Source organism: Eulemur rufifrons, chromosome 6, assembly GCF_041146395.1.
Source record: "Eulemur rufifrons isolate Redbay chromosome 6, OSU_ERuf_1, whole genome shotgun sequence".
In the NCBI taxonomy this organism is placed as follows: Eukaryota; Metazoa; Chordata; class Mammalia; order Primates; family Lemuridae; genus Eulemur; species Eulemur rufifrons.
The window spans coordinates 96,091,863-96,107,006 of record NC_090988.1 but is presented as its reverse complement, the minus strand read 5'-3'; the positions used below and the strand labels follow the sequence as shown (position 1 = coordinate 96,107,006).

General features: G+C 50.0%; 4 protein-coding genes and 1 non-coding gene across 8 annotated transcripts; 2 read left to right on the top strand and 3 right to left on the bottom strand.

The window, feature by feature from the left end:
• Window positions 1-595: 595 nt before the first annotated feature.
• UBXN1 (UBX domain protein 1) lies at window positions 596-3,578 on the top strand. Of its 2 annotated transcripts, XM_069470122.1 has the most exons (10): window positions 607-630; window positions 716-803; window positions 926-979; window positions 1,068-1,174; window positions 1,259-1,328; window positions 1,638-1,829; window positions 1,924-1,975; window positions 2,115-2,231; window positions 3,074-3,266; window positions 3,438-3,567. In XM_069470122.1, the coding sequence occupies exons 2-10, from the start codon at window positions 745-747 to the stop codon at window positions 3,485-3,487; spliced, it is 894 nt and encodes a 297-aa protein (XP_069326223.1). In that variant the 5' UTR covers window positions 607-630; window positions 716-744; the 3' UTR covers window positions 3,488-3,567. The 2 variants fall into 2 exon arrangements, with proteins under 2 accessions (XP_069326224.1, XP_069326223.1); XM_069470123.1 differs by lacking the exons at window positions 1,068-1,174; window positions 1,259-1,328 and having other exon boundaries at window positions 596-803; window positions 3,438-3,578.
• A 3,431-nt stretch (window positions 3,579-7,009) lies between these two features.
• Window positions 7,010-7,502, bottom strand: UQCC3 (ubiquinol-cytochrome c reductase complex assembly factor 3). The gene is made up of 2 exons (XM_069471495.1): window positions 7,322-7,502; window positions 7,010-7,230 (listed from the first exon to the last, which is right to left on the bottom strand). The coding sequence occupies exons 1-2, from the start codon at window positions 7,439-7,441 to the stop codon at window positions 7,081-7,083; spliced, it is 270 nt and encodes an 89-aa protein (XP_069327596.1). The 5' UTR covers window positions 7,442-7,502; the 3' UTR covers window positions 7,010-7,080.
• A 1,252-nt stretch (window positions 7,503-8,754) lies between these two features.
• LBHD1 (LBH domain containing 1) lies at window positions 8,755-15,021 on the top strand. Of its 2 annotated transcripts, XM_069471492.1 has the most exons (6): window positions 8,755-9,024; window positions 9,103-9,268; window positions 10,488-10,709; window positions 12,989-13,113; window positions 14,716-14,813; window positions 14,896-15,021. In XM_069471492.1, the coding sequence occupies exons 1-6, from the start codon at window positions 8,872-8,874 to the stop codon at window positions 14,924-14,926; spliced, it is 795 nt and encodes a 264-aa protein (XP_069327593.1). In that variant the 5' UTR covers window positions 8,755-8,871; the 3' UTR covers window positions 14,927-15,021. The 2 variants fall into 2 exon arrangements, with proteins under 2 accessions (XP_069327593.1, XP_069327592.1); XM_069471491.1 differs by having other exon boundaries at window positions 8,862-9,268.
• Window positions 10,769-13,064, bottom strand: CSKMT (citrate synthase lysine methyltransferase). Of its 2 annotated transcripts, XM_069471494.1 has the most exons (3): window positions 12,634-13,064; window positions 12,008-12,338; window positions 10,769-11,837 (listed from the first exon to the last, which is right to left on the bottom strand). In XM_069471494.1, the coding sequence occupies exons 2-3, from the start codon at window positions 12,072-12,074 to the stop codon at window positions 11,182-11,184; spliced, it is 723 nt and encodes a 240-aa protein (XP_069327595.1). In that variant the 5' UTR covers window positions 12,075-12,338; window positions 12,634-13,064; the 3' UTR covers window positions 10,769-11,181. The 2 variants fall into 2 exon arrangements, with proteins under 2 accessions (XP_069327595.1, XP_069327594.1); XM_069471493.1 differs by having other exon boundaries at window positions 12,008-13,064.
• On the bottom strand, window positions 12,416-12,564 carry LOC138385597 (small nucleolar RNA SNORA57). The gene has a single exon (XR_011233817.1). It is a non-coding gene; the product is annotated as a small nucleolar RNA SNORA57 (small nucleolar RNA).
• Window positions 15,022-15,144: the final 123 nt, after the last annotated feature.

The following is a 15,144-nucleotide window of genomic DNA, read 5'->3' as shown; positions in this document are numbered from 1 at the left end:
ACACAGTGTCTTGACAAGCACCTAAGATAGGTGCTGTTGTTACCTTCACTTTCCAGATGGGGCTTTAACCGGAAAAGGGGGGTGGGGGGAGGCAGGAGGAAGCAAGACCACCAGCATTTAAGTTTTGTCCTAGATGACTGGAGTGTCAAGGAGTTTTAAAGCAGGGAGGTGATGACAGGATCGGATATTGTGTTTTGCAAAGATCGTTTTGGCAGTCAGGCACAGGATAACTCAACTATCCGGAGAAGATGAGTGGGTCAAAGAGCTTGAACATTTCTATGGCTCCTGATAAACATTGCCAAATAACTTTCCAAGGGGTTGCGCTAAAGGGCCATGTTCCTTGCAATTTCTAAGAAGTGTGAGGCAGTGTGGGCTGACTTCATTCCGCCCACAGATTTCAAAACCGCACCATCTTTCTTCCCCTCCACCCACAGGCGCCGAGCTTGGTAGGTCGCCTCCCTGTTTGTGACTCGGGCCAATCACCATCGGTCCGGCACTGGAGCCAGGTAGTTTTATGGCTCTCTGCGGCACCCGTCCACGTTCGCCCCCCACGTGACCCAAACAGATTCGGGCACTTCCGCTTCCCTTCGGCTTTCTTCTCGTCGGTGTCCCCGGCTGGTCCAGAGCCGGGTGAGTAAGCCAGCGCCCGGCCAGGGGCGTTGGGGACGAGTTTGCCCCGCGCTGACCTTTCCCGCCCTCCTTCTCGCCACACCAGGTCCCCACGGAAGCGGCGGTCGCGGCGCCATGGCGGAGCTGACGGCTCTGGAGAGTCTTATCGAGATGGGCTTCCCCAGGGGACGCGCGTAAGGGAGTCCTTCAAACCCCGGCCCGCGGGGGTGGGGAGCCGCGGACCTGTCCCGGCCTTTGCCCCAACCTGACCGTCACCATGGCTCGTGGGCGCTATTCACGGTGTTTCTGCCCCCAGGGAGAAGGCTCTGGCCCTCACAGGGAACCAGGGCATCGAGGCTGCGATGGACTGGTGAGCGCTCAGACCGGGTGGCGGAGGACTGGCGACTGCTGGGAGGGGCAGCCTCAACGCTAACCTCCCTGCCGAATTTCCCTGCCAGGCTGATGGAGCACGAAGACGACCCCGATGTGGACGAGCCTCTAGACACCTCCCTTGGACATATCCTGGGACGGGAACCCACCTTCTCAGAGCCAGGCGGACCTGAAGGTCCTGACTGGGGGACATGGTGTGATTATTCAGGAGGGCCCCAGGAGAATCTGAAAGGATAATATACTGATTGCTTGTTTGTAGGACCTGGGTCTGCTGCTGGAGAAGGCAAACCCATTTTGAGTGAAGAGGAAAGACAGGAACAGACCAAGAGGTACAGTAAGGAACAGTCTCTCTAGCCTGGGCAACAGAGTGAGACTTTGTCTCAGGAAAAAAAAAAAAAAAGAAACAATCTCAATCTCACATTTCTGAGGGTCATCTTCCACCTCTCCCTAAGGTTCTAGTCAAAGAAGCCTGATCTTTCTACATTTTCCCAGTTCTTTCCTCACAGTTTCCTTTCCTTTTCATTCTTTCACATATCTTGGGACACATGTTGCTTAATTTTGTTCTGAGTCCCTTGTTAATAAACTCACCGTCTTACTCTACGTCCATTTCTCTGAGCTCTTCCCTCCCTGCAACACAGGATGTTGGAACTGGTGGCCCAGAAGCAGCGAGAGCGGGAGGAAAGAGAGGAGCGAGAGGCATTGGAACGGGAGCGGCAGCGCAGGAGACAGGGGCAAGAGTTGTCAGCTGCACGCCAGCGGCTGCAGGAAGATGAGATGCGCCGGGCTGCTGAGGAGCGGAGGAGGGAAAAGGCTGAAGAGTTAGCAGCCAGGTCTGGGCAATGGGGATGCTGGATAACATATGAGAAAGAAATCAAGATTTGCTTTGTTCACGTCTGACCTACTCTCTTCCTGTTTGCTTTCCAGACAAAGGGTTAGAGAAAAGATCGAGAGGGACAAGGCAGAGAGAGCCAAGAAGGTAGGTGACTTGGAAGACACTGCGGGGTAACGGAGTAGGCAGCTTACTAAATTTCCAGCTTCAGAGGAAAAGCATGGACTCATCAGATCTGTTTCTCCTGAGGAAGGGTGCCTGATGGAGTGTTTTCTTTGTCCTTTAGTATGGTGGTAGCGTGGCTTCTCGGCCATCCCCACCAGCACCAGAGCCAGGTCCTGTTCCTTCCTCTCCCAGCCAGGAGCCTCCCACCAAGCGGGAGTATGACCAGTGTCGCATACAGGTACTGATTCTGATTTCTGTCTTGCTCCTGGGACCCCTTTTCTTGGCCTATAAGGTGCCTAGCTCAGAGCTTTTTTCAGTTTAAGTTCCCTTTGCCAAATCTCTCCCTTCTTTGTAAATGACTTTTGAAATCCTATCTCCTCTACTCTTAGGAAAGATATCAAATTTCACCTGCCCCAGTCTTATTTAAATCCATACCTCCTTCTTACTCAGCAGTTACTCTTTTACTTGTTCATAATGTTTTCATTTGGTTTATCACACAGCTATTTGCATGATGTGGTATTTATCCAGTTGTTTTTGTATAATCTTGTCCTTATTTTTCTTAGAACGTGAGGGAACTAGGAGTCTTTCTCTTCAATATTTAGTAAAGCAGAGCATAAGTGGTTGTTCATTTTGGTGCTTTAAATAGTAGTTGTGCTGGATCAATCTAAGAGGAAGGAGGGGCCAGCTTTAGCTCTCCTTCTTTTCCTTACTTGGGCACCTCAACTCGGTTTTTTTTTTTCTTTTTTGAGACAGGGTCTCTGTTGCCCAGGCTGGAGTGCAGTGGTGCACTTATAGCTCACTGTAGCCTCAAACTCCTGGGTTCAAGGGATCCTCCTGCCTTAGCCTTTCAAGTAGCTGAGACTACAGGTGTGCCCCACCACACCCAGCTATTTTTTTTTTTTTTTGTAGTGATAGGATTCTCTCTGTGTTCTCAGGCTGGTCTCAAACTCCTGGACTCAAGTGATCCTCCTGTCTCAGTCTCTCACAAAGTGGTGGGATTACAAGCATGAGCCACTCACTGTGCCCGGCCCTCACTCAGTTTTGACACCCACAATACTGGATATCTCCCTTGCCCACTAGGTCAGGCTGCCAGACGGGACCTCACTGACCCAGACCTTCCGGGCCCGGGAACAGCTGGCAGCTGTGAGGCTCTATGTGGAGCTCCACCGTGGGGAGGAACCTGGAGGGGGCCAGGACCCTGTGCAGTTGCTCAGTGGCTTCCCCAGACGGGCCTTCTCAGAGGCTGACATGGAACGACCTCTGCAGGAGCTGGGTATGGCATGGGAGACCAGAAACCAGGGCTTGGGGGAATTGGGGGGGCATGCCTAGGAAAAGAAAGGATGCAAAGAGAAGGGACTTTGGTGGAGATGGTGCGCAGCCAGGAATTTTGGGAGCAAAAAGCAAGTGTCCTTGTGGTTCAAGCCTGTTTTTCTTTCATTTTCAGGACTCGTGCCTTCTGCTGTCCTCATCGTGGCCAAGAAATGTCCCAGCTGATGGGCCTTTATCCTGCCATTGCTCTCTGACCTCTTCATCTTTGATAAAGCACTGACATCTCCTTCCTAATAAATAGAACCTGTGTTCTCTATACGCCTCACTCCTTCCTGAATGGCTGGGAGGGACAAAACTGAGGCAGAGGAAGAAGTGAAAGGGATGGCATTTAGAGTAGACCTTCTTCCTCATCTTTAGTTTCCAACAAAGAGCCTTGTTTCTAATCCCTAGGTCTGATCAGCTGCTAGGAGGAGAGGTGCTGGGGGGGGGGAAAGGACATTGGAGGACACTTTTTGCTTCTATGGGTAAGACTGCATAAGCTTGGCCGGGCGCGGTGGCTCACGCCTGTAATCCTAGCACTCTGGGAGGCCGAGGTGGGCGGATCATTTGAGCTCAGGAGTTCGAGACCAGCCTGAGCAAGAGCGAGACCCCACCTCTACTAAAAATAGAAAGAAATTATATGGACAGCTAAAAATATATATAGAAAAAATTAGCCGGGCATGGTGGCGCATGCCTGTAGTCCCAGCTACTCGGGAGGCTGAGACAGGAGGATCCCTTGAGCTCAGGAGTTTGAGGTTGCTGTGAGCTAGGCTGACGCCACGGCACTCACTCTAGCCTGGGCAACAGAGTGAGACTCTGTCTCAAAAAAAAAAAAAAAACTGCATAAGCTTAAAATCTTTACTAGCTACATGCCTTGACTTTTTCTTTCTTTTTTTTTTTTTTTGAGACAGTCTCCCTCTGTTGCTGGAACTAGAGTGCACTGGTGTCATAGCTCACCGCAACCTCCATTTCTTGCTTCCTGCCTCAGCCTCCCAAGTAGCTGGGACTATAGGCATGCGCCACCACACCTGATTAATTTTTTTCTACGGCCGGGCGCAGTGGCTCATGCCTGTAATCCTAGCACTCTGGGAGGCCGAGGTGGGCGGATCGTTTGAGCTCAGGAGTTCGAGACCAGCCTGAGCAAGAGCGAGACCCCATCTCTACTAAAAATAGAAAGAAATTATATGGACAGCTAAAAATATATATAGAAAAAAAATTAGCCGGGCATGGTGGTGCATGCCTGTAGTCCCAGCTACTCGGGAGGCTGAGACAGGAGGATCGCTTGAGCTCAGGAGTTTGAGGTTGCTGTGAGCTAGGCTGACGCCACGGCACTCACTCTAGCCTGGGCAACAGAGTGAGACTCTGTCAGAAAAAAAAAAAAAAAAATTTTTTTCTATTTTTGGTAGAGAGGGGATCTATCTTGCTCTTGCTCAGCCTGGTCTTGAACTCCAGACCTCAAGCAATCCTCCTGCCTCGGCCTCCCAGAGTGCTAGGATTACAGGCGTCAGCCACCATGCCCAGCCTTGCCTTAACTTCTTTAAGTCTGGTTTCTTCTTTAATAGTATAGGGATAATAGTGCCTGTTTCTTGTAGTTGTGAGGGTTACATAATGCTGATATATAATGTGCTTTAGCACAGTGCCTAGCACCTAATTAGTTCCCAATAAATATTAGCAACTAAAAGGGTGATTTTTTTTTTTTTAATGTGGCCATCCACAACATTGAGAGGAGCATTAGGATGCATCAGCACTTCACACCTGCATCTCTTGTTCTAAGGAGTAAGTCACAACCACACTGGTGCTTTCCCAGTAACGCTAAAAAGTATTGAGTACTTAATTTGTACCACATACAATTTTAAGTGTTTTATATGTATTAACTGAAAATATGAAGGCACTATTATCTAGGTGTAGGTACAGTCCTCCCACTTTAGCAATCAGGACACCAAAGCACATGATCCTTGCCCAAACTGACACAGGTAGCAAACAGTAGAATCTGGACACACACCTGGTAGGCCTAACTCCAGGGCTCAGGTTTTGAACCACCAAACTTCATGATAGCTCCTCTTGAGCACCCCACCCTAGTGTCTTGCCAAACAGCTGCTGACTTTGTCCTCTCATTTTTGGACTAGGGAAGAGGCCACACTTATACTGTAAAGATCACAGATAACAAATGTGTTCCGCTGCTTACAACTCTACCATCCAGCAGCTGAAAATGGCACCAATGCTCACATCTGGGTTTACACTTCAGTGTTACAAAGCTGTATTAGGTGTTCTGACTTTAATAAGAGCAACCTTTTTCTTTTTTGTAGGATTTTGCATTGTAAGGAACCTTTTTTCAATTGCAATCTTGCTTGGGAACCACAGAATATAGAATAGACAAAAGGGGAGTGACTTGGTTGACTTGGCTGTGACCCCACTGCTTTCTCTCATCCCCTCAGTGGCATGTCCAATAGGTCCTATGACTGGATTCAGAGACTGGAAACCATTTTACATTTCTCAGTTAATCTTTTTAACAGTTCTCAAGACAGTTGTGACCTTTCATAGAATAGGACTGAGGTTTTTTAACATGGAGGAGTTGAACCAAGATCTAACTCAAAGCAAGCTCCTTTCACCACTCCTAGTAAATTAGCCTCTCTAAGCTTGTTTAGACCTATTAACCGTAGGTCAAATAATGGCCACAGAAAACATTATGGCATATGTTAAGTGCTAGATGTCCCTCTCCAACCTTGCTCAAAGGACAGGAGCCCTGAGTGTCCTCTATAGCAGTGGTCCCCAACCTTTTGGCACCAGGGACCCATTTCATGGAAGACAATTTTTCCATGGGGGTAGGTGGGTAGGAAAGGAGGGGAAGGTGATGGTTTCAGGATGATTCAAGCACATTACATTTATTGTGCACTTTATTTCTACTATTATTATATTGTAATATATAATGAAATAATTATACAAACCTCTCTGCTAATGATAATCTGTATTTGCAGCCGACCCTCAGCACTAGCATCTGGGCCTCAGCTCCACCTCAGATCATCAGGCATTAGATTCTCATAAGGAGAGCAACCTAGATCCCTCGCATGCACAGTTTACAGTAGGGTTCGTGCTCCTAGGAGCATCTAATGCCCCTGTTGATTTGACAGGAGGAGGAGCTTAAGCGGTGATGCCAGCCCTGGGGAGCAGCTGTAAACAGAAGCTCCAGTGCTTGTCCACTGCTCACCTCCTGCTGTGTGGCTGGGTTCCTAACAGGCCACAACTGGTACCGGTCCGCTGCAGGGGTTGGGTACCACAGCTCTATAGGCATCCATTGCTACAAGCTTTTCCAGCATAGTTCTGATTTCAAGAATGTTGCTTAGTTTATTCCTGGAAGTACACTCAAATTTAGACCACATGATCTGTTTTGAAAATGTGATCGCTATGCCTATTGTGCTTCCGCCTCTCCTGGGGGGTGGGGCAGGCAGCAGCCACAGACTACGCACCAACATTGGGTGTCTAAGCACTGGTACGAGTCCGAATTGCAGGGCTCACTCTCCGGATGGAAGAACATGATTTATTGGTTCCTTCAATTCACCACATCCGACCACCCTCTAGGCCCCGGACCGAGACGCGGATGTTAAAGCAATCAGTGCGGGGTTGGAGGGGGGGGAGGAGAGGGGGTGTGGGGACGTGCTCACCCAGCTGCAGGTCCCGGGGCCCCGCAGAGTCCTGGGCACGACATCCCGGCTCCGGACCCCAGAGCAGAAAGGCCGCCTTGGACAAGTGCGCCCGAGCTAAGGTCCCAGCGCCCACAGGTCTCACGCTGACCTCCCGCCGCCGCCAACCATCCAGTTTTTCCTCCAGGCCACGTTCTCCTGCGTGGCCGCCGCCTCCTGCAGAGTGGCTAGCACCAGTTCCTGGGTCCTGGCCGCCTCCTCCCTGTGTTGCGGGTTCTGCTCCGGCATCTCCTGAGGGCAGGAAGGGAGATTCGCAGTCTGAGCACCCAGACCGGGGTTCTCCGCCCGTCTACCCCACCTCAGGTCTTCCAGTTGCTTCTACCTTCAGCATTGCTTGCTTCTGCAGCTCTCCCGGGGTCACCAGAGCAAAGAGAGCGGCGCCCACGCCAGCCCCTGCGCCCAGCATCGCGACTACGACCAGCGTCTTTTTCACGGCCCCCATGGCCCAGCGCGACCACCGAGGTGCCCCCTGGAGTCTCCGGCAGCCTAGAAAGGCAGCCACGGACGTCTCCCCGCCCCCTGCGCAGGCTAGAGCGGCACAGAGGGGAAACCATAGAGAAGCGCTCGGCTAGAGAGGACCTGGTGGGAGAATCGTTTGGAATCCGTAAAGCGTTGGTCTTAAGCGGAGGAGCTTGAACGTGTCAAAAAAAGATGTTGGCACCTAGGGGGTCAGCGCGGGGCCCTGTTTCATCAGATCTGGAGTGGGATTGCCAGGGGGAAAAGTACGTGTCTTTATGGTTACTGTGGGTTTTACAATTGCCCAGTTTTTTGCCTTCCGAAATTTACCCATCAGTAGAGGGTCCTGCAATTCCCTGCAGTCACTTGTGCGTTTTCAACACAGCACATAGTGGTCACCCAGATACTTACAGACATCATTTTGATCCCTTTCAGTACCTTCAGCTCTGGAACAAAAACTCAAAGCTAAGTGTACTAGGTGGGGAAAAGGGGTAATAGGGATATATATTTTATATATATTATATGTACTATATATCATATATAAAAAAATTTTTTTTTCCCTGCCCAGTGCTGTGGCACGATCATAGCTCACCACGCTCGGCTAATAATTAAAAAAAATTTTTTTGTGGAGACAGCGTCTTGCCATGTTGACCAGGCTGGTGTCAAACTCCTGGCCTCACGGAACCCTCCCACTTTGGCCTCCCAAAGTGCTAGGATTACAGATGTGATCCACTGTGCCCAGTTTATTTTATTTATTTTACAAATAATCTGTTATTTTTTTTCCATCATAGTATACCCTTAGCACTGGTTTTTGTACTGTTTTATTTTTAACTCTGAAAACTCTGGATTTTGTGTAACATACAGAATTCTAGTTTGGACTTAGCTGTGTGACTGACTGTAAGCAAGTCATTTAAGTTCTTTGTGCCCTGGTTTCTGCATTGGAAAATGTGGCTTATAACAGTTCTGTCTCATAGTTTTAGGGTAATTTGAGTTATATACAAACACTTAAAACAGTTCCTGGTAAATAGTAAAAACCATGTAAATATTCATTAAATATGATACAAACAAACATGCCTGCTTGGGAAAACCAGTAAGCAAAGGAGTCAGGAAATTCCAAGTTCATTATCAAAGCTCTTCACTCACAAGACTTTAATCCAGATGCCCTTGTTGTCTCCTACCCTTGCTGCCATCCCAGTGTCTCCAGGGAGTAAGTAGAAATAAAGCTCCTATGCCACCTCTTGAGCATTTTCCCCTCCCTTAGAAGGCCCATAATCTCCTAGCATGTCATCCCCCTCTCCTCAGAAGTGATTAAGGGGCCAGGCTCCAAAGAAGATTAAAGAAACAGTCTGTGGGGTGCATTGGGCAGGAGTACTCTACTCTGAGTTCAACTACCTTGTTCTCTTAAGAATCACCACCATGGCCCTTGTGCCTGGGAGCAGTGAGGAGGATGGGCCTTGGGCTAGAGATAGCCCAGGCTCCTCCAGGCACCCAGAAAGTCCCAGGCTGACCAACCCTTTCCGGAAGGACAGAGGAGAGATTGGGAGGGTTGAAGGGCACCAGGATATTCAGGTTAGTACCTCCCAACCCAGTGTCCTGCAGCTGGCTCATCCTCCAATTTGCCCCAGCCTCCCTGCTGTCTCTACTCAGGTTGTTTCTCAAAAGTCCCACCTGCCCTCTATTGTGGTGGAAGCCTCTGAGGTGAATGAAGAAGAGAGTGGGGATCTCCAGTGGCCCCATGAGGAGCTGCTGCTGCTCACAGATGGTGAGGAAGAGGAGGCTGAGGCCTTCTTCCAGGACGAAAGTGAAGAGCCAGGTGAAGGCGGTGGATGGATCAGTGGGGCCATTGTGACCTGGATGTCCTGGGTAGGGCCAAGAGGGAAAACTCAGTAGTGTCCCCTGCATTCATCAGTGCCAGGCACATAGTAGGTGCTAGATAAAGGTGGTGAAGAAAGACGTAGAAGACAAAAGTCAAGGGAGTTGGCAAAGTTGGTGAACATTAGAGGACAGTTCTGGTGTCAGAATGGGTAACACTCTTTAATCTGTACTTTTTTTTTTTTTTTGAGACAAGAGTGTCACTCTGTTGCCCTGGCTAGAGTGCCATGGTATCAGCCTAGCTCACAGCAACCTCAAACTCCTGGGCTCAAGCTATCCTGCCTCAGCCTCCTGAGTAGCTGGGACTACAGGCATGCGCCACCAAGCCTGGCTAATTTTTTCTATATATATTTTTAGTTGTCCATATAATTTCTTTCTATTTTTAGTAGAGATGGGGTCTCGCTCTTGCTCAGGCTGGTCTCAAACTCCTGAGCTCAAACGATCCACCCGCCTCAGCCTCCCAGAGTGCTAGGATTACAGGCGTGAGCCACCGTGCCCGGCCTTTTAATCTGTACTTTTAATATTTTCCTTCTGTGTATACTCTTATAGAAGTTACCTTTTTTTGAGCATTTACTATGTTTCAGGCACTGTGCTGAATACCTTTAACTCATGATTTTCAGAACCACCCAATGAAGTAGATACTCTCTTTATAAATGAAGAAACAGGCTGTGAAGTTAGGCTCTTAATCATATTATAATTTGCTCTTATTTTCCATAAACAAAAAATTACACAGATTAGTTTTGCAACTTTTTTTTCAAGACAGGTCTTGCTTTGTCACCCAGGGTAGAGTGCAGTGGCCAGATAACTCACTGTAACCTCGAACTCCTGGGCTCAAGTGGTTCTCCTACCTCAGCATCCAGCAAGGCTAGGACTACAGGCGCACACCCCTAGACACTGCTAATTTTCTTATATTTTGTAGTGATGAGGTATCACTATGGTGCCCAGGCTGGTCTTGAACTCCTGGCCTCAAGCAATCCTCCCATCTTGGTCTCCCAAAATGTTGGGATTACAGGCATGGGCCACTGCACCTGGCCAGTTTTATAATCTTTTAAAAAATTCAATATTCCCAAGCAAGCATACTCATAAGAAAAAAAATAAAAATTCAATAATATATTAGGGATTTTTTCACTGTTAATGGGTTCTCTCCCCTCCCACACCAGGCTGGGCTTGGAGCCCACAGAACCCCAGGTCACCCTTAAGAACATTTAATGTTGGACTCAGCTGGGGGCAGGAAGAGCAAGATGCCTCCTGGATTCCTGAGGACACAGAGTACCAGGAAGCCCCCAACCTCTATTCTTTTTGGGACCCAGCAACAAGCTCCCATGCCTGCAGAAGCCGGTTTGTGGAATATTCTCATCTCCTGCCTCCAAGTAGCTTTGAGGGTAAGTACTGTTGTCTCTCCCTCAAACATTTCACCTAGGTTTATTTATGAAACCCTTCTACCTCACACCTTTCCGTTTTACAGGCGAGAAAAATGAGGCTTAGAGGTCAGGCCACCTGGATCACACAAGTAAACGCTGAGATTTCGATTTAGTTTCTGTTTGCTGCTTTTAGGAGCTCCAGGTAGTTGCAAGTGGGTTATGATCCACATGTACCTTCTCTTTTCAGCACTCAACTTGTGCTTGGCACTGCTAAATGTTTGAGTATGTAATCTCCATAACTCCAGGTATTATTTCCACTCTGCAGATGAGTAAACTGGGGCACAGAAACATTCAATAATGTGCACCCAGCTAGTAAATGTGGAAGCCAGAACTCAAATTCTTTTTCAGCCATCTGTCTTGCAAAGACAATGCTCTTTCCAGCCCTCTTTGCCCAAGAGAAACACTAATTAAGGTCAGGACCAAAATGTCTTTACTAATGAGAGCCCTGAACCAAGTAAGCAAAGTAGGTGATACCCCTGAAAGGGCCTAGCTCTTGTACAGTGACAGTCCAGCCTTGGGACCCTTGTTCTAGGCAGGGGAGCCGCACATCTGGGTCCTCATCTGAGAACTGAATCAGGGTCCCCTGGGGGCTTAGGACCCTGAGACATTCTGATAGTAGCTGGTAAGCCCCAGGCAGACCACCTCGGGCAACAGCATCCCAGGTGCCCTTGTCCAACAGTAGCTGGAAGGAGTCTGAGGAAGCCACAGGCCCCAGGTTCTGGGCATCAGCCTGTATGAAGTGGAGGTGGGAGGCAGGGTGCCCAGGGGATAGACGTGTCTGGCTTTGGCCACCCTCCAGGAGGTTGTTCATGTGGGCCACAGCCACAGGAGAGAAGTCCACCCCCAGCACATCCACTGGGTGTGGAGATTTGGTGTAGAGGCCTATGCACAGGCTGGAGGTTCCACAGCCCACATCCAGCACCCGCAGTGGACTGGCAGCCCGTGCTTCCTGCAGCAACGGCAGTAGGAGGCCCTGAACTTCCTCGTATCCAAAGAACCAGTCAAAGGTGGGGACACTTCCTAGACGAGGCCGGGCGTGGAGTTGATCCCAGAGGCAGCGGTCTGACAGGCAGCTACCAGCCAGGGAGCCTGTGAACAGGGGTGGAGGGTACATGTCATCCGATGTCCAAGTTCTATCTCACCGCTGCAAAAACGGCGCATATGTACCCTGGGGTTTTAAGAGCCACAATTTCAGGGACTAGGCTCCCAGGTCACTAAGAATCCACCTTGCCCTCCCACTGTGCCTCCACACTCCCTACCCGCAAAGGTGCGGCGGGTCCCAGCCAGCAGTCTCCGCATGTGGAACGTTCGGCGCAACGCTGCCATCCGGAGGTCCAGGCAAGGTCAGCCAAAGAACTTTATGGGAAATGCCGACCGCACTCCAGCCAGGGGTCTCAGGTTCAAAGGCAGATCTGCGAATTCCGCGTCGTGGAAGAACGCCTACAGCCTCCCCGAACTCCGCAGCCTCAGAATAAAGAACGCGGACACAGACCTACTGCGGTAGAAACGGCCTTTATTGGTTGCAACGCGAAATGCAAGAGGAGGGGATAGGATAGGACAGCTCCCGCTCCTGGGGCGGCGTCTGTCGTCCTGAAATTAAAGGAGAAGGCGTGAGCAGCCTGGGTCGGAGCACGCTGGATCTCGGTTCTTCTCAGTACCAAGAAACCCGGTGTCCCGGCGCTTGAGGATAGAACCGGCGGACGGGAAGCCGCCGGTACCGAAGACATGACGCCGAGGGGGCCGGAGCCCTTTCACTCTGCCTCCGTACATAACGGGGAGCGGGACCACACGCCCGGTCCCCGCCAAGAAAAGGAGGGTCTGCAGGCCCGGCCCAGCCCCAAACCCCCGCACTGCCGCCTCAGTCCCCAATGGCACACACACTTACCCTGCTGCCACCCTCGGAAAGACCTCAGGGCCCGCCCGGCTACACTATATAGTCCCGCGACCCGCCCCCGAGCTGCGATTGGCCCTCGGAGGGCTGAGGGGCGGAGCTCTGCCAACCCTGCGCGGAGCGGAAGTGCGGACCCCGCGTCACGCAGAGACCATGGGGGCTCCTGGGGGGAAGATCAACCGGCCCCGAACGGTGACTGCGCGGGGGCAGCGATTTTGTTTCCCCAAACCTCCTGGAGTCTTCTTGTCTCGCCCGAGATGGGATTGATGGGAGGCCGGGGTCGCCGGGCACAGCTGTCCCAGGTTGCGGGGCGCCGCCTCGGTCTCATTCGCATCTTTCTCCCACGCAGGAACTGAAGAAGAAGCTGTTCAAGCGCCGGCGGGTGTTGAACCGGGAGCGGCGACTGAAGCACCAGGTGGTTGGGGCTGTGATAGACGAGGGGCTGATCACGCGGCACCACCTCAAGAAGCGGGCGTGAGTACCAAACCCTCTTCCCTTTGGTCCTCCCCACCGAGTCTTCCCCTCCTTGTGGAACTCCAGATCAACCAACACCGCTCTGCTTTCCTCGTGCACTCACGTCTATGAGGGAAATATTTGTTGGCTGTGTTAGTTCCTAAACTCTGCTAGCCTCTCGATACCGGTAGCTGACAACCTTTCTTGGGTCTTGGACTCTATTGAGAATCTCAGAAAAGTTGTCAACTCCCCCACCTACAGTAACATTGTACGTTCACATAGATTTTTTTATAAGTAAACTTATTTTTACATGGAGAAAAGTGCACATATAAGTGCATACAAGAATTTTCCCAAAGGTACACATAGGATTTTCCTTAGAAGTTTCAAGGCCCCCTGAGTCTTGGGGAAGAGTTCTCGTTCATTAACTACTTTCTACATCCTTTCAATGGCTTCTTCCGTATAAATATTTAGAGTTTCTTTTTGGAGACAGGGTCTTGCTCTATCACCCGGGCTAGAGTGCTGTGGCATCAGCTTAGCTCACAGTAACCTCAAATTCCTGGGCTCAAGCAATCCTTCTGCCTGAGCCTCCCAAGTTGCTGGGATTACAGGCATGTGCCACCATGCCAGGCTAATTTTATCTATATATTTTTAGTTGTCCAGCTAATTTCTTTCTATTTTATAGTAGAAACGGGTTCTTGCCGGGCGCGGTGGCTCACGCCTGTAATCCTAGCACTCTGGGAGGCCGAGGCGGGTGGATTGCTCAAGGTCAGGAGTTCGAGACCAGCCTGAGCGAGACCCCGTCTCTACTAAAAATAGAAAGACATTATATGGACAACTAAAAATCTATATAGAAAAAATTAGCCGGGCATAGTGGCGCATGCCTGTAGTCCCAGCTACTTGGGAGGCTGAGGCAGTAGGATCGCTTAAGCCCAGGAGTCTGAGGTTGCTGTGAGCTAAGCTGACGCCACGGCACTCACTCTAGCCTGGGCAACAAAGTGAGACTCTGTCTCAACAAAAAAAAAAAAAAGAAACGGGTTCTTGCTCTTGCTCAGGCTAGTTTCGAACTCCTGAGCTCAAAGGATCCTCCCGGCTCGGCCTCCCAGAGTGCTAGGATTATAGGCATGAGCCACCACACCTGGCCTGCAGCCTCTAACTTCTGGGCTCAAATGATCCTCTTGCCTCATCCTCCTGAGTAGCTCTGGGACTACAGGCGTGTGCTACCATGCCCAGTTAATTTTTCTATTTTGTGTAGAGTTGGGGTCTCCCTCTTGCTTAGGCTAGTCTTGAACTGGCCTCAAGCAATCCTCCTGCCTAGGCCTCCCAAAGTGCTAGGATGACAGGCGTGAGCCACTGCACCCAACCTAGAGTTTCTACTACATACTAAATTTTAATGTTTAACATTAACTACTTTATTTAATACTTAATCCTGAGGTATGTGTTGAGATTAGTGTTAAGTATGTTAAAGTCTAAGTATTGGAGAGACTTAACTCACGACCTTAGAGCTCAGACTTTCAGACAGTTATGTGATTTGAATACAAAGATCTTTTCCACAGACAGAACCATTTGTGTGACCTAGGTCAGTTCAGGTTAATCTTGATATCTTTGCTCCTACCTACCCTTCAGGTCCAGTGCACGTGCCAACATTACTCTTTCAGGGAAGAAGCGCAGGAAACTCCTCCAGCAGATCCGGCTTGCCCAGAAAGAGAAGGCAGCCATGGAAGGTGAGGCTGGGGCACAGAAGTGGGTGAAGGGGAGCCTGGATTTATTTGGGTTCTTTAATGCTTCCTCTTTCCCTTTACTCAGTGGAAGCTCCTTCAAAGCCAGCCAGAACTAGTGAAGCACAGCCCAAACGGCAAAAGAAGACAAAACCCCCTCAGGATGTAGACATGAAGGACCTTGAAGATGAGAGCTAAAGTTCTTACCTTTTTCACCAGAAGATTCTCAGCTGGAGCCATAAGGACTACAGAGGTTGTTTCAGAGGACTTTGGAGAAAGCATTGGCCCTTTTCAACTCTCCCCAGATTCCTCTTCCATAATGGCTTACTGACCTCCC